Genomic DNA, 22927 nt, shown 5'->3' on the forward strand with positions numbered 1-22927 from the left:
ACCGACTGCGATATTCTGTGTGGCCCGGCCTAGTGTTGTTCACGGTCTGCAGGACACCAGAAAGTAGGTCCTTTAAATTTATATGAACCGCCTCTTGACCTCGCGATGAAATTTATTCGATTAGCATATTCTTTCTCGTACCTTCGTGCCTCGGTCCGGCAGCTAGATACCAAATGCATCATGTCCCCTTGTGTTGATTTGGTGGTCAACATTTGGTATATTGCCAAGTTCCAGTTGTTGGCTGGCCCGGCCCGCACCTTCAATGTCTCCGGAGTGTCTGCCGCTGAGAACTAGTTGAGGATTCTGATATGCCCTGCCGATCTACAAGAGTTTACGAGGCAGTGGCACATGCTGGTCCCTGACTTGCTAAACTGTACAGCCAGTCCACGAAGCCTTTCCCGTGGCGTTGCGCGCCCCGAAGTTCGTAGTTGCCATTGGGACACCCTGCGCTTGTCCTTCACGCTCCTGTGAATACTCAAAACTGCGAATACTAGTGACCCGAAAGAAACATACAATGATACAAGTACAAGTACATCCAATGGCACAGCAAAAATAGCGCATCAAAATTCCAAGGCAATGTCACCCTCATCCAACATCGAAGCGTCATTGTGACTTGACTAATTGCAGCTCTCGTCATCAAAAACCCAGTGGCCCCATGTGGCACCGTTCTGAAAAATAATCAACAAATCATGCCAAATTGATGTGACTGAGCAGCAAACATTTTTGAAGCAGAACTCTGCCCCCGTGAAGTGCATCCCACGGAAGCTTATAGGAGTGGTAGCACAAAACTCCTTCCAATCACCTCCAGATGGGATGTTCTCGAGGTAATGTTCAATACGCTACATACCGTTAGCTTCGCTCACTATATTGTATGTCTGAGAAACTCACTCGCTGACCGGATCCGGGAGAAATACAGCCCTGCGACAATCAATGAGTTGCAAATATGCTGACGAGAAGGATCGACGAACAAAATCTTTGTACCAGATCCAGTACGATGCGCAATCCGGCTCATGCTGGTCGACTTCCCAATGTCCTATTACATTGTTTGGACCCTGGACACGGAATATCAGCTGCTCGTACTGCTATCAATAAATGTAGGAACACCCACATGATCCTCGCACCACTTAGGTGTGTATTCAATTCCGTGGATCTTTATCGGTGTGGCCATGCAAGCCTCCACACGGCGATCATAGTATGATGGAACGTTCACCAGTCGGGCAGTGTACTCTCGAGTGGCATATGTCGTGCACGTGTGGGAAGTCGGGTCGGTCCAAAACATATTCAATCTCAAGCGTTCTTCTTCTTCGTGCTTCCGTCTCTTCTCCACTTCACGTTCGTGCCCTTCCACCTCCCTCCTCCATTTTTCACGGAGAAGAATTCTTTCTTGCTCTTCGCGCCTCTGTGACTCCTCCATTTCCTTGTCGTGTTCTTGCGCTTCTCTTTCCCATTGTTCGCGGATACGAATTCTTTCTTCTTCGTCACGCCTCCGTCCCTCCTTCACTTCCTCATCGTGCTCTTCTACTTCTCTTTCCCATTGTTCGCGGATACGAATTTTGTGTTCTTCATCGCGCCTTAGTCTCTCTTCCACATCACGATTGTACTCTTCCACTTCTCTTTCCCATTTTTCGCGAATATGAGTTTTGTGTTCTTCATCGCGCCTGAGCCTCTCCTCCACATCACGATTGTGCTTTTCCACTTCCGTTCCCCATTGTTCGCGGAGACTAGTCCTGTCATTATCTTCCTGAAGCCAGCGTTTTTGGGTGTCAATGCGCTTGAGAACTTCTTCCTGGTGCTGGCGAAGTTCGATGTCCCAGTCCTTGCGAATGCGATCTCGAACATCCGGATCTAAGGAATTATTACAAGTGTCGCTGAACACTGATGCAAAGATGATGAACGCAATTGAAGCAGCTATGATAGCAATTAATGCTGTCCGAATGTAACTCTTGAAGGATTGATGAAGATGAGAAGGCTCGCTAGGCATCAGAGGCTCTCTCTCTGACGAGCTGCAAGGCTTTCCATCATTCATCAAGCATCAACCGATTATCCAGCCTCACACACCTCGTACTGTTGTAAGGCGGGGGACTGCGCACCATCAGGGTCAGTGACAACACTAGTATATGCATGGTAACTTACTTGTTTCGCGTCATCCGGAAGAATTGTTAAGCTTGGTGAGTTTTTGTTGACTGACGATATCGCAATGGAGATTATTAAATTCTTGCTGAAGAATGAACGTAGACGAACCTCTCCTAACTGGCAAACCTGGTCGGGGCGCTGAGAAACCTAAAGGACTTCCCTGGTGAGTTATGAGGAATAACAAACATCCACTAGGCTTACAGGAAATTGCACACAACAACACGCTGACAATGCGTGGGTCTATCAAGTTGAAGGCGCTTAGTAGACTAAGAACGGTAGATTCGGTCGGAGTCGCGGTGTTGATATTAACCTTGCGTCAAGACCATGTGCCCAGTTAATCATGCACAGTTTTGATGATTAGCTTCAGTAGTACTATTTACAGGCAATTCTCAGCCTTGTGGTGTAGTTCACGAGTCAATATCGGTGCTTGAAATTACTGTACAAACCCACATACATCCCTGTCAACCATTATCTGTGTGTACAAAAGGCACGGCAAGCGAACCCTAAGTTATTGCCGGAAATCATCGAACAACGCACGAAAAACAAAACAAAACAAAACGGTACATCACGCTTCTATTCGCCACTCTGTCCCATGAGCTCCCCAAAATCTAAGCCAACCAACGAATTTCTGTCACCAGCACCAAGTGTCGGCACCATCCGTGGACTATCCCTGACATCTCATAGCCCCAAACTTGACGCAAGGCGCGGACTGCTGACATCTGCAGTTGGGATCATTCGCGGGCTTTGGCCAAGACGCATGCTCGTCCTGCTACTGGATCTTGAGCGTGCGAAATCTCTGCTGGATTGCGACAGATCCCGTGTTTGCGCGAGTGAGCCAGAGCGTGACAAGTCCCGCACAATGCTCAGAGACGAGGAGTGCGAGGATGTAGATGAGGCACGTCGGTGCCGCATGCGTTGTGTGGGATTAACATCTGGGACGTTGGCGATGAGCGCGAAAAGAGAAAGAACTACATCGTAGAGATTAGGCATTGTAGACGAGCAAGATATTCGATGAATGAAATACGCACTGTCGACAACGCTAACAATTCCGCACAGTCCGCCGCCCATGGGCGAGCCTGGAGATGGGCTAGACTCGAAATCAGAGTCAGTTACGAATAGTCGGTGCGAATTGGCTGATCAAGTCGTCAGTCTATCCCATTCTGTGAGTCGGAGAAGAAGTGACGCACTCGCAAGCAGTTTCTGAATCGCATATGAGAGTGTGCTAGTGGGGAGGACGACATACACTGTGTGGTACATGCGTCAGTTAAAGAGAAGCGTTGCAAGTGTGAAAGTGGGAGTAGGGGGCTGGAGTTGGGGCAGAGTAGTGGGGCGGGAAGCTGTTAAGGCTAATACACGCTTAGGAGACTGAGAAGGTTGGGAAATCTGTATAGAAGGTTGCATTGAAGCTGATAGCCGAGAAGAATGTGGGGATTGCATTAGAAAGTGAATGTGTGTGGCGGTGTCCGATTGCATGGTAAAATTGGCGAAGTATGCCAGCAGAGCGCGGTCGGAGACTGCGCCAAGGTAGGTAGTATTTGTTCTTGTCGTCTCCGGAGCAGTATCACACTCTGCGGGAACAGTGGGTGGGGCGGATTCGACAAGCACAAAACAAAATGCAACGCGCGGGGATAGGCGTTGGCAGAAGAAAACAAATAGGCGGACGGGGGCACTCACCCCTATGCGTTCCCTTCGCAAACACTCCAAGCAGTGAAATAAGGCTGGCGTTATTCGGGAGGGTCTCTAGGTAGTTCTTTTCTGAGAGGTCTGCGAGTGAAAGGGCGTCAATATGGATATGGAGGTGGAGGTGGAGGAGGCAAAAGATATGAAGTCACAAAGTCCGTGGCGTAGGGTAAGATAAATAAGTCATGAAGTATGCCACCGACGTAATGAATGATGTTCAACACATACTGCTAACAAGGTGCACAGGTACACATCCTTCTTGCGCAGCACCCATAATCTGATCGGCGCGCGAGTTAGTGCGAAGCTCTGCGGGCGAGATCGTGTGCTGCATCCCGGCAAGCGTAAGGAAGGCACTCACATCTGAAAACTACGTGCATATTGTTCAAGTTGTGTTATAGCATATCATGGTGATGATCCGGACAGAATGGAGGGGCATACAGGTCAGCTTGGACAAGCACGAAACCAAAGAAGAACGCACGTCAAATAGTCCAAGATAAGGTGCACCTGTCCGAGTCGAATCTGGAAGCGCGCGGACAGCGAGACACGGAATGCCTTCTTGCAGAAGGAGCTAGAGAAAGAGAATCAGGGCAGGTGCACTTACTAAGCTCAACATTGAACTCACATCGCATGCGTCTTCGACGGACATGCCTGCGTCGACTTCAACTATGCGTACATCGACCAAATCTGCGCCATTGTATGTTAGTATTAAGATCCGGGATAGAATCCAGAGCAGATATAGAACGAGTTCCTATAAACCCAGACGCACCCTTAGCCGATACACGTGCCCAGGGTAGGGTCCTGAGCAGTATATCCATCTAAGGTTCGAAAAGCCAGTAATACCCAAGCGTATCACCATCATTTTCCAGGGCGGATTCGTCGGAACTAAGTGTGGAATTGAGTCACGTCTCCGAGTCATCAGATAGGCCCAAATGGCAGACATGGACATATATCCACCCCGAGGATGCTAACAGACATCAAATTTTTGACTTGATAACCCTTAGAGACGGATTGCCAGGGGAGGGAATTCAGAGCATGAAACTCGTCTTCGAGGAGAGTTCTGATTTTGACGGTAGAATCACAGAGAATCACAATCTCTGAGTTGAAGATTGAAGGTCTCCTGCTAAGAGCTTATCAAAAGTTCACTAGAGCTGAGCTGACTCCCTGAGCCTGTCACGCCAAGAGATTGCGCTCAAAGCGTTCTAGTGAAAATACAAATTTATGTAAGGTGAACAAGAACCTCATCGGATGCATTACCCGGTGTTTGTCACGGTCAGAGTCAACAAACTCAAATTAATTCTCTTCCCTACTATCCACGATGATGACCATCTAATATTCATTCACAGTATGTGTAGATTGTTGTCACGATACCTGAAACCATGGGGAATACTCAAAACTGCGAATACTAGTGACCCGCTAAAAACACACAGTGATACAAGTACAAGTACATCCAATGGCACAGCAAAAAATAGCACATCAAAATTCCAAGACAATATCGCCCTCATCCAACATTGAAGCGACATTGCGACTTGGCTACCTGCAGCTCTCGTCATCAAAAACCCAGTGGCCCCACGTGGCACCGTTCTGGAAAATAATCAATAAACCATGCCAAATTGATGTGACCGAGCAGCAAACATTTTTGAAGCAGATATGTGCTCCCGTGAAGTGCATCCCACGGAAGCTTACAGGAGTGGTAGCACAGAACTCCTTCCAATCACCTCCACACGGGATGTTCTCGAGGTAGTGTTCAATACGCTGCATACCGTTAACTTTGCTCACTATATCGTGTCTGAGAGACTCACCCGCTGACCAGATCCAGGCGAAGTACAGCCCTGCGACAATCAATAAGTTGCAAAATATGCCGACGAGAAGGATCGACGAACAAAATCTTTGTACCAGATCCAGTACGACGCGCAATCTGGCTGTTTGTTACTAACAAGAAATGCAGGAACACCCACATGATCCTCGCACCACTTAGGCGTGTATTCAGTCCCGTGGATCTTTATCGGTGTGGCCATGCAAGCCTCCACACGGCGATTGTAGTATGATGGGACATTCACCAGTCGGGCAGTGTACTCTCGAGTGGCGTATGTCATGCACGTGTGGGAAGTCGGGTTGGTCCAAAACATATTTAATCTCAAGCGTTCGTCTTCTTCCGGATCTAAGGGATCATTACGAGTGTTAAACACTGATGCAAAGATGAAGACCGCAATTGAAGCGGTTATGATAGAAATTAACGCTGTCTGAATGTAAATCTTGAAGGATTGATGGAGATGGGAAGGCTCGCTAGGCATCAGAGGCTCTTCCTCTGGCGAGCTGCAAGGCTTTCCATCATGCATCAAGCATCAACCGCTTATCAAGCCTCACTCACCTCGTACGATAATAAGGCGGGGCCCTACGCACCGTTATTAGGGTCAGTGATAACACTATTATATGGTAGCTTACTCGTCGTATCGTCTCATCCGGGAGAATTGTTGAGCTTAGTGGATTTTTGTTTGACCAACTATATCGCAATAGAAAGATTACTCCTGAATATTGAATCCTTGCTGAAGAACTTGAATGAACATAGACGAACCTCTCTTAATCGGACAACCTGGTCAGGGCGCTAAGAAACCTTGGGAAACCTGAAGGACTTCCTGGTATGAGTTATGAGGAATAATAATAAACATCCACCAGGCTCACAGGATCCAATTGCGGATGACAACACGCTGACTCGGATAATGCGCGGGTCTATTGTATGATACTATGATCTAACTTGAAGGTGCTTTCTAAGACGAAGAACAGTAGATTCAGTCGGAGTCGCGGCATTGATATCTGATGCCGCTGTTCCGAACTTGCTGATACCATTCTAAGGTAGTTTAACGTTTAGACTCCACACGAATTTCAAGTTCACGCGCAAACGGCCAGTTCTGGTTAATCAGCATCTCCTTTCTCGTACCGTATTGGTTTGGTGGTCAACATTTAGTATATTGCCAAGTTCCAGTTTTTGGCTGGCCCCATGCTGCACCCTCAATGTTTCTAGAGTGCCTGCCGCTGAGGAGTAGTTGAGGATTCTGATGTGCCCTGCCGATCTACAAGAGTTTACAAGGCAGTGGCACATGCCGGCCCTCGACTTGCTAAACTGTACAGCCAGTCCACGAAGCCATTCCCGTGGCGTTGCGCGCTCCGAAGTTCGTAGCTGCCATTGGGATACCCTGTACCTGTCCTTCACGCTCCTGTGAATACTCAAAACTGCGAATACTAGTGACCCGAAAAAATATACAGTGATACAAGTACATCCAATGGCACAGCAAAAAATAGCACATCAAAATTCCAAGACAATACCACCCTCATCCAACATCGAAGCGTCATTGTGACTGACTACTTGCAGCTCTCGTCATCAAAAACCCAGTTGCCGTATGTGCCATAATCCTGAAAGGAATCAACAAATCATGCCGCAATTGGTGTAACTGAGCGACGAACCTTTTGGAAGCAGAATTCTGCCCCCATGAAGTGCATCCCATGGAAGCTTACAGGAGTGGTCGCACAGAACTCCTTCCAATCAGCTCCCGACGGGAGGTTCTCGAGGTAATGTTCAATACGCTGCATACCGTCAACTTCGCTCACTATATTGTGTCTGAGAAACTCACTCGCTGACCGGATCCAGGAGAAATACAGCCCTGCGATGATCGATAAGTTGCAAATATGCCAATGACAAGGATTGACGAACAAAATCTTTGTACCAGGTCCAGTACGACGCACAATCTGGCTCACGCTGGTCGACTTCCCAATGACCTGTTACGTTGTTTGGACCCTTGACGCGGAATATCAGCTGCTTATACTACCAAGAAATGCAGGGACACCCACCTGATCCTCGCACCACTTAGGCGTGTATTCAATCCCGTGGATCTCTATCGGTGTGGCCATGCAAGCCTCCACACGGCGGTTGTAGTATGACGGGACATTCACTAGTCGGGCAGTGTACTCTCGAGTGGCGTATGTCGTGCACGTGTGGGAAGTCGGGTCGGTCCAAAACATATTCAATCTCAAGCGTTCTTCTTCTTCGTGCTTGCGTCTCTCCCCCACTTCATGCTGGTGCCCATCTTCTTCTTTTTTCCATTGTTCGCGGGTACGATTTTTTAGATCTTCATCGCGCTTTAGCCTCTCCTCCATTTCACGATCGTGCTTTTCCACTTCCGTTCCCCATTGTTCGCGGAGATGAGTCCTGTCATTATCTTCCTGAAGCCAACGTTTTTGGGTGTCAATGCGCTCGAGAACTTCTTTCTGGTGCTGGCGAAGTTCGTTGTACCAGTCCTTGCGAATGCGATCTCGATCTAAGTGGTCATTTGAAATGCTCATAAAGAAAATGATAACCGTGATTGCAACAGGAATCAAGAGAGCAATGAGTGCTAGTGCTCCATTGACACAGGGAGATTGATAGCGACGATAAGGCTTGCCAGGCCCTATCAGAGGGTCTGCCTCTGATGAGCTGCAAGGCTTGTCATCACCCATCAAATATCGACCTATTACCGACGCTTACACACCTAGGACGTTGAGGTGGGGGACTACATACCCTCATTAGCACAAATGACTCCAAGAGTATTCGAGACGGTACTTTACCTGCCGTTCTGCCTCATCTTGAGAATTTTTAGCGAATAGTTGTTGACTTGAAAATTCAATGTTCACTGAGGAATTAATATTTACAAACCTCTTCCTCGATGATATGATATCGAAAAGGATTTGACAGTAACAAGGTGTGGGCCTATCTTTGATTCTTTGACTCGAGAATTTATGAGTGGATTCAGTCGGAGTCGATTTCTAATGCCGTACATCATGATATATGTCATACAACCTCACGCAGATCACGATGCCATCGATGCAGCTGCCCAGGAATGCATTAGTAGACTCCGTGCGTTAGTTCATCTAGACATTACAAAATCACCCATCTACTGCGATGGGGCAATCGTTGTCGTGGACTGCTTATGTTACTTTGGATTTACAGGCACAGCAACTTGACTTGTATTCGAGAAAGAGAAAAAAAACCTAACAGACTAAGATACTGAATACACTCTGGAAAGGTTTAGGACTGACACCACTCGAAATTAATACATTCTTGTCCTCGTCCGACAACAGGTCGTTATGATAGTGACTTGGCTACGTGCAGCTCTCGTCATCAAAAACCCAATGGCCCCATGTAGCGCCGTTCTGGAAAATAATCAGCAAACCATGCCAAATTGATGTGACCGAGCAGCAAACATTTTTTGAAGCAGATCTCTGCCCCCGTGAAGTGCATCCCACGGAAGCTTGCAGGAGTGGTAGCACAGAACTCCTTCCAATCGCCTCCAGACGGGATGTTCTCGAGGTAATGTTCAATGAGCTGTATACCGTCAACTTCGCTTACTATATCGTGTCTGAGAAACTCACTCGCTGACCGGATCCAGGCGAAGTACAACCCTGCGACAATTAATAAGCTGCAGATATACTGACGAGAAGGATCGACGAACAAAATCTTTGTACCAGGTCCAGTACGACGCGCAATCTGGCTCGTGCTGGTCGACTTCCCAATGTCCTATTACGTTGCTTGGACCCTGAACACGGAATATCAGCTGCTCGTACTACCAAGAAATGCAGGAACACTCGCATGATCCTCGCACCACTTAGGTGTGTAGTCAACCCCGTGGATATTTACCGGTGTGGCCATGCAAGCCTCCACACGGCGGTTGTAGTATGATGGGACGTTCACCAGTCGGGCAGTGTACTCTCGAGTGGCGTATGTCGTGCACGTGTGGGAAGTCGGGTCGGTCCAAAACATATTCAACCTTAAGCGTTCTTCTTCTTCGTGCTTGCGTCTCTCCTCCACTTCACGCTCGTGGCCATCTTCTTCTTTTTTCCACTGTTCGCGGCTACGGTTTTCATCGCGCTTTAGCCTCTCCATTTCACGATTGTGTTCTTCAACTTCTGTTCCCCATTGTTCGCGGAGATGAATCCTGTCATTATCTTCCAGACGCCAGCGTTTGTGGGTGCCACTGCGCTCGAGAACTTCTTTCTCGTGCTGGCGAAGTTCGATGTTCCAAGCCTTGCGAATGCGCTCTCGAACATCCGGATCTAAGGGATTATTACAAGGGTCAGACACTGATGCGAAAATGATGACCGCAATTGAAGCAGTTATGATAGCAATTAGTGCCGTTCGCATGTAATTCTTGAGGGATTGATGGAGATGAGAAGGCTTGTCACGCATCAGAGCATCTGTCTCTGACGAGCTGCAAGGCTTTCCATCATTCATCAAGCATCAACAAATTATCAAGCCTTACTCACCTCGCACCATAGCGAGGCGGGGGACTACGCACCATCATTAGGGTCAGTGGCAATACTAGTACTATATGGTGGCTTACCTGTTGTATCGCCTCATCCGGGAGAATTGTTAAGCTTGGTGAGTTTTTGTTGACTAACTATATCGCAATAGAGAGATTATTGTTGAATATCGAATTCTTGCTGAAGAATGAACATAGAAGAACCTCTCCTAAGTGGACAACCTGGTCAAAGTGCTGAGAAAACCTAAAGAACATCCCTGGTGAGTTATGAGGAACAACAAACATCCAGCAGGCTTACAGGAAATTGCGCACGACAACACGCTGTCAATGCGTGGGCCGATTTAACTTGAAGGTACTTTGACTAGGAACAAGATTCAGTCGGAGTCGCGGCGTTGATATCTAATGCCGCTGTTCCGAACTTGCTGTATTGTAATTTGTCACACAGCATGCTTCCTCGTGTACTATTACTGAGTACTGAGTACTGAGGCCTGAGGCATGCTGTTCTCAGTTTAGGGTCCACACGAAATGCACAAACGGCCGGATCTAGTGAGTGCTGAGCGCTGAGCGCCGAATAATAAGCATCTTCGCGTGAAGTATCTATAATTCTAACTTGAAAACCTTGCGTCAAGACTATGTGCCTAGTTAATCATGCACAATTTTGATGATTAGCTTCAATAGTACTTACAAGCAATTCTCAGCCTTGCGGTGCAGTTCACGAGTCGATATCAGTGCTTGGAATTACTGTACAAACCCACATACATCCCTGTCAACCATTATCTGTGTGTACAAAAGGCACGACAAGCGAACCCTAAGTTATTGCCGAAAATCATCGAACAACGCACGAAAACAAGACAAAAGAAAATCGTACATCACGCCTCCATTCTTCACTCCCGCCGTCCCATGAGCTCCCCCAAATCTAAACCAACCAACGAATTTCTGTCACCAGCACCAAGTGTCGGCACCATCCGTGGACTATCCCTGACATCTACTAGTCCCAAGCTTGACGCAAGGCGCGGACTGCTGACATTTGCAGTTGGGATCATTCGCGGGCATTGGCTGAGATGCATGCTCGTCCTGCTACTGGATCTTGAGCGCGCGAAATCTCTGCTGGATTGCGACAGATCCCGTGTTTGCGCGTGTGACCCAGAGCGTGACAAGCCCCGCACAATGCTCAGAGACGAGGAGTGAGGATGTAGATGAGGCACATCGGTGCCGCATGCGTTGTGTGGGATCGACATTTGAGACGTAGGCGATGGGCGCGAAAAGAGAAAGAACCACATCGTAGAGATTAGGCATCGTAGACGAGCAAGATATTCGATGAACGAAATACGCACTGTCAACAACGCTAACGATTCCGCACAGTCCGCCGCCCATGGGCGAGCCTGGAGATGAGCTGGGCTCGAAATCAGAGTCAGTTACGAAGAGTCGGTGCGCATTGGCTGATCAAGTCCTCAGTCTATCCCATTCTGTGAGCCAGAGAAAGAGTGACGCACTCGCAAGCAGTTTCCGAATCGCATATGAGAATGTGCTATGGGGGACGACATACACTGTGTGGCACATGCATCAGTCAAACTACCCCAACACGAAAACAAAAAGCCGCAAAGCACACAAGGAGGTGTGGTGGAATCACAAATAAAGGCGAAGAAAGATACGAACCAGGGTACCGGTCTGCTCCATTTGTGCTTCCATCTGGCTCCTTGATCTGCGCGACGAACTAGTGCAAAGGCGCGGTATGTCGTGCACGTGTGGGAAGTCAAGTCGGTCCAAAACATATTCAATCTCAAGCGTTCGTCTTCTTCCGGATCTAAAGGACCATTACGAGTGTTAAACACTGATGCAAAGATGAAGACCGCAATTGAAGCGGTTATGATAGAAATTAACGCTGTCTGAATGTAAATCTTGAAGGATTGATGGAGATGGGAAGGCTCGCTAGGCATCAGAGGCTGCTTCCTCTGGCGAGCTGCAAGGCTTTCCATCATCATGATGCATCAAGCATCAACCGATTATCAAGCCTCGCTCATTTCGTACGATAATAAGGCGGGGCCCTACGCGCCATTATCATATAGGGTCAGTGATAATACTATTATATGGTAGCTTACTCGTCGTATCGTCTCATCTGGCAGAATTGTTGAGCTTAGTAGATTTTTGTTTCACCAACTATATCGCAATAGAAAGATTGCTCCTGAATATTGAATCCATGCTGAAGAATGAACATAGACGAACCTCTCTTAATCGGACAACCTCGTCGGTGCGCTAAGAAACCTTGGGAAACCTGAAGGACTTCCTGGTGGGTTATGAGGAATAAGAAACATCCACAAGACTCACAGGATCCGATTGCGGGCGACAACACGCTGACTCGGATAATGCGCGGGTCTATTGTATGATATATTGAAGGTGCTTTCTAAGACTAAGAACAGTAGATTCAGTCGGAGTCGCGGCATTGATATCTAATGCCGCTGTTCCGAACTTGCTGATACACTATTCTGAGGCAGTTTATTGTGTAATTTGGAAATTGTTTTTCAAAGTCCGGTATATGATAGTCCGCATTATTTTGCCTACGGGTCATCTAATAGGCCTCGTGTTCTGGGCGTCCAATGATACACGAAGCGAATTGAGGCTGTGAAGAAGCACCAAAGGCCCGTTACACGCACCTCTGAAACTTAGATCAAGACATCCACAAGCTCTCCAGCAAGTTGTGCTCAACACCATCCACCTCGAGCAGGATGATGGAAGCACAACAGCCCACCATTCAAATCACTAGGGCTAGTCGAACATTTAAAGGTCATGAAGATTGTGTTTTTGTAGCAGTCTTCCCCGATAGACGCCGTATGGTGACGGCCTCGTGGGACAAGACACTTCGTTTGTGGGACTTAGAAGACAGTGTTGTGTTGAAGGTAATGGAGGGGCATCGCTTCAGCGTACGAGGAGTTGCAGTATCAAGAGACGGGCAATTCATAGCAAGCGGTGATTATGGCGGAGAGTTCATCGCCTGGAACAGAGATGGCGAATCTCTCACCCAGCCCATTCAGATCCACTCCAGACAGATCTACTCGTTTGATTTTTCCCCAGACGGCACCTTTCTGGCGAGCGGTTCATTGGACCACTCAGCAAAGCTCTGCAACACAAAAACATGGCAGGTGCAAGGAAATCCAATCAATTGTGGCGCTGAAACCTCCTGTGTTCGGTATTCGCCATCTGGTGAACATCTTGCCATCGCGACAGACGACAACATCCAAATATGGAATCCAGGTCAGAGGCAATGCATCGCAATGTTCCAGGGTCACTCTGCGTTCAACCGAGCGTGGAATTTTTCACTTGCGTGGACGCCTGATGGCAAACAGCTTATCTCGGCTGGTAATGAACGTGATCCCACCATACGGATCTGGGATTCATCGAGCTGGAAGCAGGTCGGTGAACCCTGGAAGGGCCATACCGACTATGTCTACATGATCGCCTTGAACCCTACTGGCACCCTTCTTGCCTCCGCATCTAAAGACTACCAGGTTCGCCTTTGGCGGCTTTCGGATCGACAAACCATCGCCACATTCATGCACACCAATGAGGTGTATTGTGTCACCTTCTCCACGGATGGCAAGCACATTCTCAGCGGAGGAAAAGATAGAATGATCTCAAAGTGGGCAGTACCTTTACTGGAGGTCATTCTCGAGGATCAGACATCAGATGTAAGTTTCTGTTCATTTTCCTCTCCTTCATCTCATTTCTCCAAGGATGTGTTACTGGAGGACGCCCCAAAAGAACAAGTGGTAGATAACGTGAGTTATCATTCATTACTCGTCTCCTTGTATATTGACTCAATCTTGATGCTGAGGCTCAACAGTCTGATTGCCAGGCACGTTTCTAGCCTTCACTCTTACCACGTAATCTGACCATGCGCAATGCAGATCCTCACCATCACGACAGCCCGTGATGCATGCATAAGCGGGGACTTGCCTACTGCTGACAGGCTGCTCACCCAAGAGATCAACGCTGATAGCAACGTCTACGACTCTTACGCGAATCGCTCGTTTGTTATGGCGAGAAAAGCCGATTGGGATCGCGCACTTGATGACGCACTTAAGGTGGGATACACTGTCCCATCGTGACCTTTTCAACACAGGCTAACTTATATGGTGATATAGAGCATCAGTATTCAGCCCTCCTTGATGGGCTGCATCTCCAAGGGCATCGCCCACTGCGGAAAACGACAGTTCCAGGACGCGATGAAAGCATTTGACCTCGCGTTCATGTACGTGGACGTAGACTTGAATAAAACTCGTCTTCTACTCTTGATTAAGGCACGTCAATTGTGTGTCATGTACTCGCTACTTACAGGACAGCTGTCAGGCTATCGCCCTTTTCAATGCAAATCAACATGACGAGGCAATTCTGCGCGTCCAAGAGCTAGCTACCACTCGTCGCAATCCGAATTCTCTTGCATGTGGTATCGTGGAAGTGAGTGCTCCTGACACAGCCAACTCCAGATTCATGCGTCGATACTGATTTTGCGAACCTCGCACTTCAGGCTTATCTACACGTCCAAGTGGGAATGAATGCATTAGACGACGCACGCCACAACGAAGCTGCTGGTCACTTCACTTCCGCTGTCAACACTATCAGTTTCTCATCTACGTCGGACATCTATTCTAAATATGATATCTTCGTGGTGGTAGGTGCATAGGAACGCAACTGGAAATCATTTTTTCACGCCCGACTGTGCTTTTTCTAGTTATTCGGGTGGGACCTCAAGTCCTTGTGGCGAACTGCACACCAGAATTGGTGTCATGCACTCCTTCGGGCAGGTAGATTGCTAGAAGCCATGAAAGCCTACCGATATACGATGGATAGGGCTGATGAGGCTACGAAAGCACGCTGCCTTGATTGGTCTACTGGCAAGTCTTCGTGATACCAACCAGGTAGAATTCTCAACCCCGCCTTGCTTAGCTTTCAAGCAAGAGTGCAGCATGTTCTATGCTGCAGCCGGAGTGACTGACCTTGCTGCGAGCGGAGATGCTGCCCTCATTGCCGGTAATTACGACAGGGCTATCGAGTTTTACTCTGCGGCGATCGACCTTGATCTTGCAACCGATACCATCTTCGCGAACCGCAGTAAGGCGAAGTCAGGAAAAATGCTATGGGACGATGCACTTCTCGATGCGGAAAAGGTGCGATGACAGCTACCATTTCGTATTCGACGCTCATTTAGGTGATATGCAGGCCATCGAACTCAACCCTTCATCTTACTTTGGATATCAATCGAAGTATACGGCGCTTCATGGCGCGCATCGATATGATGAAGCCATCGAGGCGTTCAAAATCATGCTCTCCAAGTTGGAAGATGCTCCTGACACGCAAACACAAGGTACGCCCCCGAATAGCACATCTTTCAACATTGTTGACTTTTTGTCCAGACTTGCGCCAACAGTATGTTAGTCCATCTGAAGCAGAAGGAGCCATTCGAGAGACAATCAAGGCTCAACTCGACGACGCCCCGCATCGCTTAATCAACACCTCCACCGGTCACTTATGCAGTCGCGAGCTACAGATCAATGCCTTCAGAATGAGCGCAGAGTACAAAGAACTTTTGTCATCCACGATGAAGCATGCAGACCTTCAAATGGAGCGCGTCAAAGACGTGGTGGCGATGTACTTCCGTTATGTCATGCTATCGCATAGGTGGGAAGGGACGGAGCCGTCGCTGCATGACATCCAGGGCAAGGTGGTATACGACTTGTATCCAGTCGGCGGCATCTCGAAGTTGCAGTCATTCTGTAAAACTGCTCGTGATATGGGGTATCGCTGGACTTGGATCGACACCTGTTGCATCGACCAGACTAACAATGTCGAAGTCCAACAATCGGTTAACTCCATGTTTATATGGTATCGCCACTCAGCGCTTACCATCATCTACCTGTCGGATGTTCCACCTTCGTCGCAGCCTGGGGCACTTGCAAGCAGCATTTGGAACACGCGAGGATGGACAGTTCAAGAATTCCTGGCCCCAAAATGTGTCCTCTTTTATCGGAAGGATTGGACCCTATATCTCGACAATCGTTCTCCCAACCACAAGGATTCCCTTGAAATCATGCAGGAGATGGGAGATGCGACGGGCATAAATGCACAGGCCCTCATCGCATTCCGTCCGGGGATGAGAGGCGCCCGGGAGAAACTCCAATGGGTGTCGGCCCGTGTTACCACATGGCCGGAAGATATTGCATACTCGTTGTTTGGTATCTTCGGCGTCAACCTACCTGTCATTTATGGGGAGAAGAAGCAAAAGGCGCTCGGGAGGCTCTTGCAGGAGGTCGTAGCTCAGTCGGGCGACATCAGTGCCCTGGACTGGGTCGGACAATCATCCGAGTTCAATAGCTGTCTACCAGCCAACATCACTTCATACGCAGCTCCGCCGTGCACGCTGCCATCTCTGTCCGAAGATGAGATTCAGACTTCGGTCTCCTTGCTGCGAAACGCCGAGGCTATAGAATCAGCTTCGAAGCTTTATACCCTTCTCGACCGCATGAGCGCTCCTCGTTTCGCGAACTGCAGACTACAGCTGCCTTGCATAGCGTTTCGCGTCACGACAGTGAGACGGAGTCGTACTCAAGACCAGGATTCACATGCCACGTATGAAGTCAAGGCAGACGGTCTTCATGACCTACTAATTACCACAGAGGACAAACTGATTCCGTCCTCGTGGACACTTGCCACGCGGCAGACGTTCTTGTTCGTCCGTCCGTGGGATCGTGATCTCCTCGAGCTACCCGATTTTGCGGAGCTGTCTGGCTTGGCAGGGCTGCCTGACATTGCAGAAGACACGCAGAGCGAGGAAGATTATTGGTCTGCACCTGGGACTCCGTTACAGGATTCGCCTGACGGGTCCTTTGAAGCGCAGGAGCCGGTTGATTTGGAATCGAGCGAGCAAGCGTTGCGGCTAGTCGTTCGCCTTGGACAGCCTTTCAGCGCATTTTTGCTAGCGCAGCAGCGCAGCGGAGAATACAAGAGAATCGCATCAGATCATGCCATTATTGCACAAGTCAACGACGTGGCCTTTGCTCAGGACATAATGGACGTCAGGATACTCGAGATATTGTAGTTAGCAGCTAGCATGTTGTAGATCTCTTAAGAACTTCTCATTCTCGAATCGACAGCTATTTGTATGCACCGTAATAGTCTAGCCTTTGTACTTGTATCCACGGCATCTCATACTATCCCTTCCACTGCAATCGGCACCCCACAGAAGTCGGCAGTCACGCAAATGTCACTGTGAGTCACGACACGTCACGTAGGCTGGATTCAAAGTCAGCTCGTTAGTCAAGCAGTCAGTTAGTATTCAGCGTATGTCTAAGTACGAGGGTGACCATCATTATAGTGCTGTAGCCTGTAGTTGTAAAATTGAGGTGGATGAGGGAGACCACGTACATCAATATTAATATTAAGCATGGATGCTGCAGCACTGAGGTTCTCTATTTAAATTTGATGATGATGCAATGGGACTGCCAGATGGATTATTATGCCGCAAATATTGTAGGGTCCTGTTGATGATGCAGTGGCTGAATTCTTCGAACATGTTTTTTCCCGTCTGGAAGAGTGCGGGAAAATGTGACTTGTTAGCAAAGTGCTGATTTTCAGTGTCGGCAAGAAACTCTTTGATTATCGCCCTGAGGTCCTTGACCGTCCCATCTCTCGAAATCTCGCTGCTACTACACTTGGACCAGCCCCATGACCAGCACTGCCAAAGTGGGTGTATGCAGTTTGAAACTCTGTCATGGCACATATCGGCAGGTGACATTTCTGCGTGACTTCAGCACTTTCAATTATCTCACTCAATTCTGATTCAATCATGGTCGTTCAACCTCGTAATGAGTTGTATTAGAGATAAAATGATATCTACGTAAAGAATTTTGTGTTGAAGTAGCTAGAAATATGAGTTTTGCGAAAGTACCGACTTCTGTGGGGTGCCAATTGCAGTGGAAGGGATAGTATTTGTACACTTTGAAATTTCAAAATTTCAGACCCTGACGTGGCATCACATAATAGGCTGTAATTGACACCAGGCTGTGGACTTAAAACCTGCCGATAAATATCCTTATCACACCTTGGCATTCACTTATGAACAGTTCTTTGGAGGTTCATCTCAACTTGCAAAGCATCCTGGGCCTGGCCAAAGTGAATCATTACCACAAAATCTGTTTCTTTTGGACTGCGCAGGTTTGAAACCTGCTGACAAGTTTCTCTCTCTTTCTCTCTCTTGGAACACACCTTGATATTAACTCACAATTCACTCATGTCATCAGAAGTTCATCTAACTGGTCTTAGCCAAGTGGCTACCAGGACAGAATCAAAATCTGTTTCTCTTGGATTGCGCAGGTTTGAAACTTGCCAATTGACAGGTTTTTTTTTATATCGGAACATGTCTTGAAGATTTTCTCATGGATGGTTTCCTCAGAGGTTCATCTCAACTTCATCCTGGCCAATCTAAATCTGTCTCTTGGATTTACCAGTGCAGGTTCAAAACCTGGTGAATGACAGGTCTTTTTCTATCAGATTACACCTTGACATTGACTCATGAATGGTTTCCTCTGAGGTCCATCTAACTGTTCTTAGCCAAGTGGTTACCACAACAGAGTCGAAATCTGTTTCTCTTGGAGTTGGCTCAAAACCTGCTGACAACATTTTTGTGGTGTAGTTATTTGGAGGTCCACCTTAACCTCTTTTTTATGCGAGTCTGTCTATGAAAAGGAATTTACTTTCATGCCCCGCGATGGCTTCAGCTTGTCCTTGGAAAGTTTTCCAGTTATCCATAGCTTATGGGTGTTTGAGAAGTTGATTCAACAAGAATGTGGTGCCAAGAACATAAACACCATTCATAGTATGCTGTCAGCCTTTAGGTGTTAATTCTATCAAGCTTGTTCACTGTTTATTCGCTGTAAGTTATTCTCGTTCATCACTTTCAATTTCTCAATGCACTCACAATATTATCTGACCAAGCAAACCAACCTTCACAAGTTGGTTGTTTTATGACCACAATTAAACATGCATTGCCTAAGCTTTCCAGTTCACTAAAATTGGCAGTGGCCATTCATCCTCTCAAAGAAAAGGATTGTCACGATGCTAAAGCATCTTCTAACTACTGGTTAGTCCAATCCTCTAAGTTGTGCTTTCTGAAAGTTTATCCATCTCAATCATTTGTCAGAACATGTCTATTGAAATGCACTCATTCTCATCACACATGTAATATATTGTCCAACAGCAAATTTTCCGCAGCCTTTCTCGATTGTTGCCCTGAATCACTGCATTCCACAGGATACCACTAATATTGATGTACAATCGGTATATCTTTGATGCATTCTCCAAATGATAGTACATGACTGATCAGTACTTGTGGGACCAGGTTGCTGCTGGCAAAGCTCGGCCTTTATCTAGTACTGTAAGATAGCAGGCAGGGGCCCATTTGCCCATGCATCACATGTGGAACCCAGCATGATCTCAGACAAACTGAAGTCACCATTAATTCTTGTGGGAAATAATGATAACATTTAAACTTCTGCCAACAGTTGTCCTAGTTTATATCATCTTGAGGTGTATTTCCACATGGGAATTATGTTCAGCATGTCTACACATTGTGACCAGATATTATATTTGTTCTGTTGTAAGTTTTTGACACCATTTTGCCTTGTGGTTACATTGTGATCACATTTTGAATAACTCTTGAGCTTTCATTGTAAGTTAATTTTGACCACAATAACACTATGTGTATCCTTCTGTCATTGGAATTAAGCTGACAAAATTATATCTGTAACTGCAAGCAACATACTACTTCCATTTTGATCACATTCTAGGCGAGTTTTAATTTATATCGTCTTGTTCTCTTCCTGTGCCTACACTTTTCTTCCTCTGATACATCATGAAAAACTCAAACTCTGTTGACAGAAATAAGTTTGACCAAATATGGAGAGAATTTTTACTTTGCTCTATGAACAAAATGAGGAATAAAACAAAATGTGTGTTCTTTGTGTCACCAAATAAAAATTGACATCAACAATCGACAGTCAACAAGTTGGTAGGTCAATCAATATTGACTGATCCAGCTGATCCATATATTGACTGTCGATTGTTGAGGTCACGCAAAATGCTATCTGGAAGTACTCGATGGCCTCTGTATGTTACAAGAACATCGGGTCATGTTAGGCCCCTATTCATTTTCTTTCTCTTGTCTTACCTTGTACACCATTTCACTTCAAATGCACAGCTCCCCTAGATCACTGTGCACGTTTTACCATTACCATTGTTTCGTCTCTCTGACTCACATCCCTATGCCCTTACCACCTGACTGGTACTTATCTCTTACTCACTTTCCCCTTTACCCTTACCACCCAACCAGAGCCCCTTCAGTGACAAATCCTGTATTATATGGGTCACCCGACCTACATAATATCCCATGTAATATGGGCCAGCGGATTATGGGCCGATGTTATGTATATTCCCAATGTTGACGGGTGGGCCCATCTATGCTGATGTTATATATATCATCGACGATAGCGGATGGGCCTGGGAGAAATATTATTATGGAGATGGGTGGGCCCATGTGGCTAATATGTAGAGTAGGATTGACATATATTATAGACCTGAGGAGAGATGTATAGCAAATAGTATTATATAGACGTGTGGGCTGACGTATTAGTATTATTTTGTAGACGGATGGGCCGAGGGAGTGGTGAAATATTTATTAGATAGACGGGTGGGCCGATGTGGGGTAATATCAGATAGATGGGTGGGCTGAGGGTGAGGTGAGTTATTTATTAGATAGACGGGTGGGCCGAGGGTGAGGTGAATTATTTATTACATAGACGGGTGGGTCGACATGGGGTCATATTAGATAGACAGGTGGGCCGACGTGGGGAATTCTACATAGATGGGTGGGCCGACGTCGGGTAATATTAGATAGATGGGTGGGCCAAGGGTGAGGTGAATTATTTATTAGATAGACAGGTGGGCCCAGATACGTATCATATAGACAGATAGGCCTAGGTATTGTACATTTTTACGAGTTTTGAGTCTCGAGTTAAGAAAATTCAAATTTAAGATGATATACATTTTTGTTGTCTTGAAATACCGAGACCCGAGACCTGAGACCCGAGACCTGAGACCTGAGACCCGAGACCCGAGATTCGGCACTCAGTAGTCAGTGAAATGAGTACAGAAATACATAAGATAATACACATTGTTCTCAGAAATCACAAGTTTCAAATTTCGATTTGTGAATTGAGTCTCAAGTCTCAAGACTCGAATCACCGAGTACCAAGTACCGAGTACTGAGTACCGGGTACTGACACCCAACACCCGACACCCGACACATGGAATTCGGCACTCGGCATGTAAGAGAGTTGAGTTTGACATGAGCTAAGATTTTGTTTCAAAACATAAAAGCACTCATAAAAATAAAACAAGCAATAAGGGACAAGAATAACATCTGAAGTGAACGATGAACGGCAGAGCAGCTTCCTGGCTAAATCCTGCACAGCATCACAACAGGGACCAAGTTACCACAACACTATCCAGCTAATAATGCACAATCAATGTTCACTTCTGCTGCCACCCATTTTGTCGTCTTGAAATACCGAGACCCGAGACCCAAGATTTGGCACTCGGTAGTCAGTGAAATGAGTACAGAAATACATAAGTAAGATAATACACATTGTTCTCAGAAATCAAGTTTCAAATGTTGATTTGTAAATCACGAGTCTCAAGTCTTGAGACTCAAATCACCGAGTACTGAGTACCGAGAACTGAGTACCGACACCCAACACCCGGAATTCGGCACTCGGCACGCGAGACGAAAGATTGGAAACAAAACTCAAAATTCGAAACTCGAAAGTACTGACTACCAAATACCAAGTACCGAGTACCGAATCTTGGGTCTCGGGTCTCGGTACTCGGTACTCGACACGATGCTCGAAACTCATAAAACTGTTTTGAATCACCGAGTACTGACTACCGAGTGCTGAGACCCGAGATTCGGTACTCGGTACTCGGTAGTCAGTACTCGGTGATTCAAAACAGTTTTACGAGTTTCGAGCATTGTGTCGAGTACCAAGTACCAAGTACCGAGACCTGAGATTTGAGTGCTTTCGAGTTTCAAGTTTCAAATCTGTCATCTCAAGTGCCGAGTGCCAAATTCCGGGTCTCGGGACTCGGAACTCAGTGACTCAATCAATGGACTGGCAGAGGTTACATTCATTGAAAACTTGTATATACATCTATCACTATGCAATTATGTAGCCATGTCAACCTCCACAGAAGGCTCTTCAACCTTCACCTCCACCTCAACATCCATGTTGCTGGAAGAGTCATATTCTGGGACAAGGTTGCTTGGATCACCTGGGTCCACAATTTCGCCGGGCGCATCTGGATCCTCTGGATGAACAACTTGGTTGTAGTCGAACAGGAGACCCTCAATGACAGAGGCATCCGGCAATGTCGGGGCTGCAGGTGTGGGAGCCATTGTTTCCATACTGAGATCAATCAGAGGAGGGAGTGCAGATTCTGGGGGTGACATGGTGCGGGGGCCGGATTGATCAAGCAACAAGGATGTTGCAGGGGCAGGAGTGTCGGGAAGTGGGAATGAGGGGTGCCGGTCGATGATTTCGCGCCTAAGGCCTTCATGAAGGCGTTGCAGGGTGTCAATCTTACCATCCTGCTCTGCCACACGAGCCTCGAGAAGAGCGATTCGAGCTGCGCCATCTCGAATCACAATGGACATGGCATGGAGATCTGGCATGGGCACCCCAAGTGCTGCAGCAGGGACTGCCGACCTGGAAGATGGAAGGGCT

General features: G+C 47.1%; 6 protein-coding genes across 6 annotated transcripts; 1 reads left to right on the forward strand and 5 right to left on the reverse strand.

The window, feature by feature from the left end:
- Positions 1–426: 426 nt before the first annotated feature.
- On the reverse strand, positions 427–2358 carry DFJ58DRAFT_502209 (uncharacterized protein). The gene is made up of 9 exons (XM_041380713.1): positions 2335–2358; positions 2134–2280; positions 2059–2082; positions 1109–2003; positions 969–1052; positions 889–918; positions 720–839; positions 514–668; positions 427–455 (listed from the first exon to the last, which is right to left on the reverse strand). The coding sequence occupies exons 2-8, from the start codon at positions 2145–2147 to the stop codon at positions 618–620; spliced, it is 1218 nt and encodes a 405-aa protein (XP_041241311.1). The 5' UTR covers positions 2148–2280; positions 2335–2358; the 3' UTR covers positions 427–455; positions 514–617.
- Positions 2359–4607: 2249 nt separating this feature from the next.
- DFJ58DRAFT_608135 (uncharacterized protein) lies at positions 4608–4893 on the forward strand (the record flags this gene model as incomplete). The annotated part of the gene is given in 2 exon segments (XM_041380841.1): positions 4608–4716; positions 4733–4893. Coding segments are annotated over 2 exon segments (270 nt in total), but the record flags the coding sequence as incomplete, so codon positions are not given.
- Positions 4894–5195: 302 nt separating this feature from the next.
- On the reverse strand, positions 5196–6026 carry DFJ58DRAFT_799895 (uncharacterized protein). The gene is made up of 4 exons (XM_041390791.1): positions 5694–6026; positions 5613–5642; positions 5446–5565; positions 5196–5394 (listed from the first exon to the last, which is right to left on the reverse strand). The coding sequence occupies exons 1-4, from the start codon at positions 5937–5939 to the stop codon at positions 5344–5346; spliced, it is 447 nt and encodes a 148-aa protein (XP_041241313.1). The 5' UTR covers positions 5940–6026; the 3' UTR covers positions 5196–5343.
- Positions 6027–7082: 1056 nt separating this feature from the next.
- DFJ58DRAFT_705948 (uncharacterized protein) lies at positions 7083–8580 on the reverse strand. The gene is made up of 7 exons (XM_041383719.1): positions 8410–8580; positions 8334–8354; positions 7657–8278; positions 7520–7603; positions 7440–7469; positions 7273–7392; positions 7083–7214 (listed from the first exon to the last, which is right to left on the reverse strand). Exons 1-7 carry the CDS (start codon positions 8424–8426, stop codon positions 7158–7160), a joined length of 951 nt encoding a protein of 316 aa, XP_041241314.1. The 5' UTR covers positions 8427–8580; the 3' UTR covers positions 7083–7157.
- Positions 8581–9047: 467 nt separating this feature from the next.
- On the reverse strand, positions 9048–10422 carry DFJ58DRAFT_799910 (uncharacterized protein). Its single transcript, XM_041390792.1, has 7 exons — positions 10384–10422; positions 10305–10322; positions 10182–10238; positions 10105–10128; positions 9431–10049; positions 9294–9377; positions 9048–9243 (listed from the first exon to the last, which is right to left on the reverse strand). Exons 3-7 carry the CDS (start codon positions 10196–10198, stop codon positions 9190–9192), a joined length of 798 nt encoding a protein of 265 aa, XP_041241315.1. The 5' UTR covers positions 10199–10238; positions 10305–10322; positions 10384–10422; the 3' UTR covers positions 9048–9189.
- A 526-nt stretch (positions 10423–10948) lies between these two features.
- Positions 10949–12082, reverse strand: DFJ58DRAFT_893275 (uncharacterized protein; the record flags this gene model as incomplete). Its single annotated transcript, XM_041394799.1, has 3 exons — positions 10949–11539; positions 11594–11647; positions 11710–12082. The coding sequence occupies 3 exons, from the start codon at positions 12080–12082 to the stop codon at positions 11178–11180; spliced, it is 789 nt and encodes a 262-aa protein (XP_041241316.1). The 3' UTR covers positions 10949–11177.
- Between the last annotated feature and the right edge of the window lie 10845 nt (positions 12083–22927).

This window comes from Suillus subalutaceus (assembly GCF_016647625.1).
Source record: "Suillus subalutaceus strain FC151 chromosome Unknown DFJ58scaffold_92, whole genome shotgun sequence".
Classification (NCBI taxonomy): Eukaryota; Fungi; Basidiomycota; class Agaricomycetes; order Boletales; family Suillaceae; genus Suillus; species Suillus subalutaceus.

What these genes read in the sequence shown, in the direction of transcription:
- DFJ58DRAFT_502209 (XM_041380713.1), bottom strand. An exon ending in CCGCCTTACAACAGTACGAG is followed by an intron (nt 2,004 to 2,058) that starts GTGTGTGAGGCT and finishes AAAGCCTTGCAG; the next exon opens with CTCGTCAGAGAGAGAGCCTC. An exon ending in CTAAGTGGTGCGAGGATCAT is followed by an intron (nt 1,053 to 1,108) that starts GTGGGTGTTCCT and finishes TTCCGTGTCCAG; the next exon opens with GGTCCAAACAATGTAATAGG.
- DFJ58DRAFT_799895 (XM_041390791.1), bottom strand. Translation starts at nt 5,939, where the DNA reads ATGTTTTGGACCAACCCGACTTCCCACACGTGCATGACATACGCCACT. An exon ending in GGATCTGGTACAAAGATTTT is followed by an intron (nt 5,643 to 5,693) that starts GTTCGTCGATCC and finishes TGATTGTCGCAG; the next exon opens with GGCTGTACTTCGCCTGGATC. An exon ending in CGCCTGGATCTGGTCAGCGG is followed by an intron (nt 5,566 to 5,612) that starts GTGAGTCTCTCA and finishes AACGGTATGCAG; the next exon opens with CGTATTGAACACTACCTCGA.
- DFJ58DRAFT_705948 (XM_041383719.1), bottom strand. An exon ending in CCCCCACCTCAACGTCCTAG is followed by an intron (nt 8,279 to 8,333) that starts GTGTGTAAGCGT and finishes CAAGCCTTGCAG; the next exon opens with CTCATCAGAGGCAGACCCTC. An exon ending in CAGAATTCTGCTTCCAAAAG is followed by an intron (nt 7,215 to 7,272) that starts GTTCGTCGCTCA and finishes TTCAGGATTATG; the next exon opens with GCACATACGGCAACTGGGTT.
- DFJ58DRAFT_799910 (XM_041390792.1), bottom strand. An exon ending in CTAAGTGGTGCGAGGATCAT is followed by an intron (nt 9,378 to 9,430) that starts GCGAGTGTTCCT and finishes TTCCGTGTTCAG; the next exon opens with GGTCCAAGCAACGTAATAGG. An exon ending in GGACCTGGTACAAAGATTTT is followed by an intron (nt 9,244 to 9,293) that starts GTTCGTCGATCC and finishes TAATTGTCGCAG; the next exon opens with GGTTGTACTTCGCCTGGATC.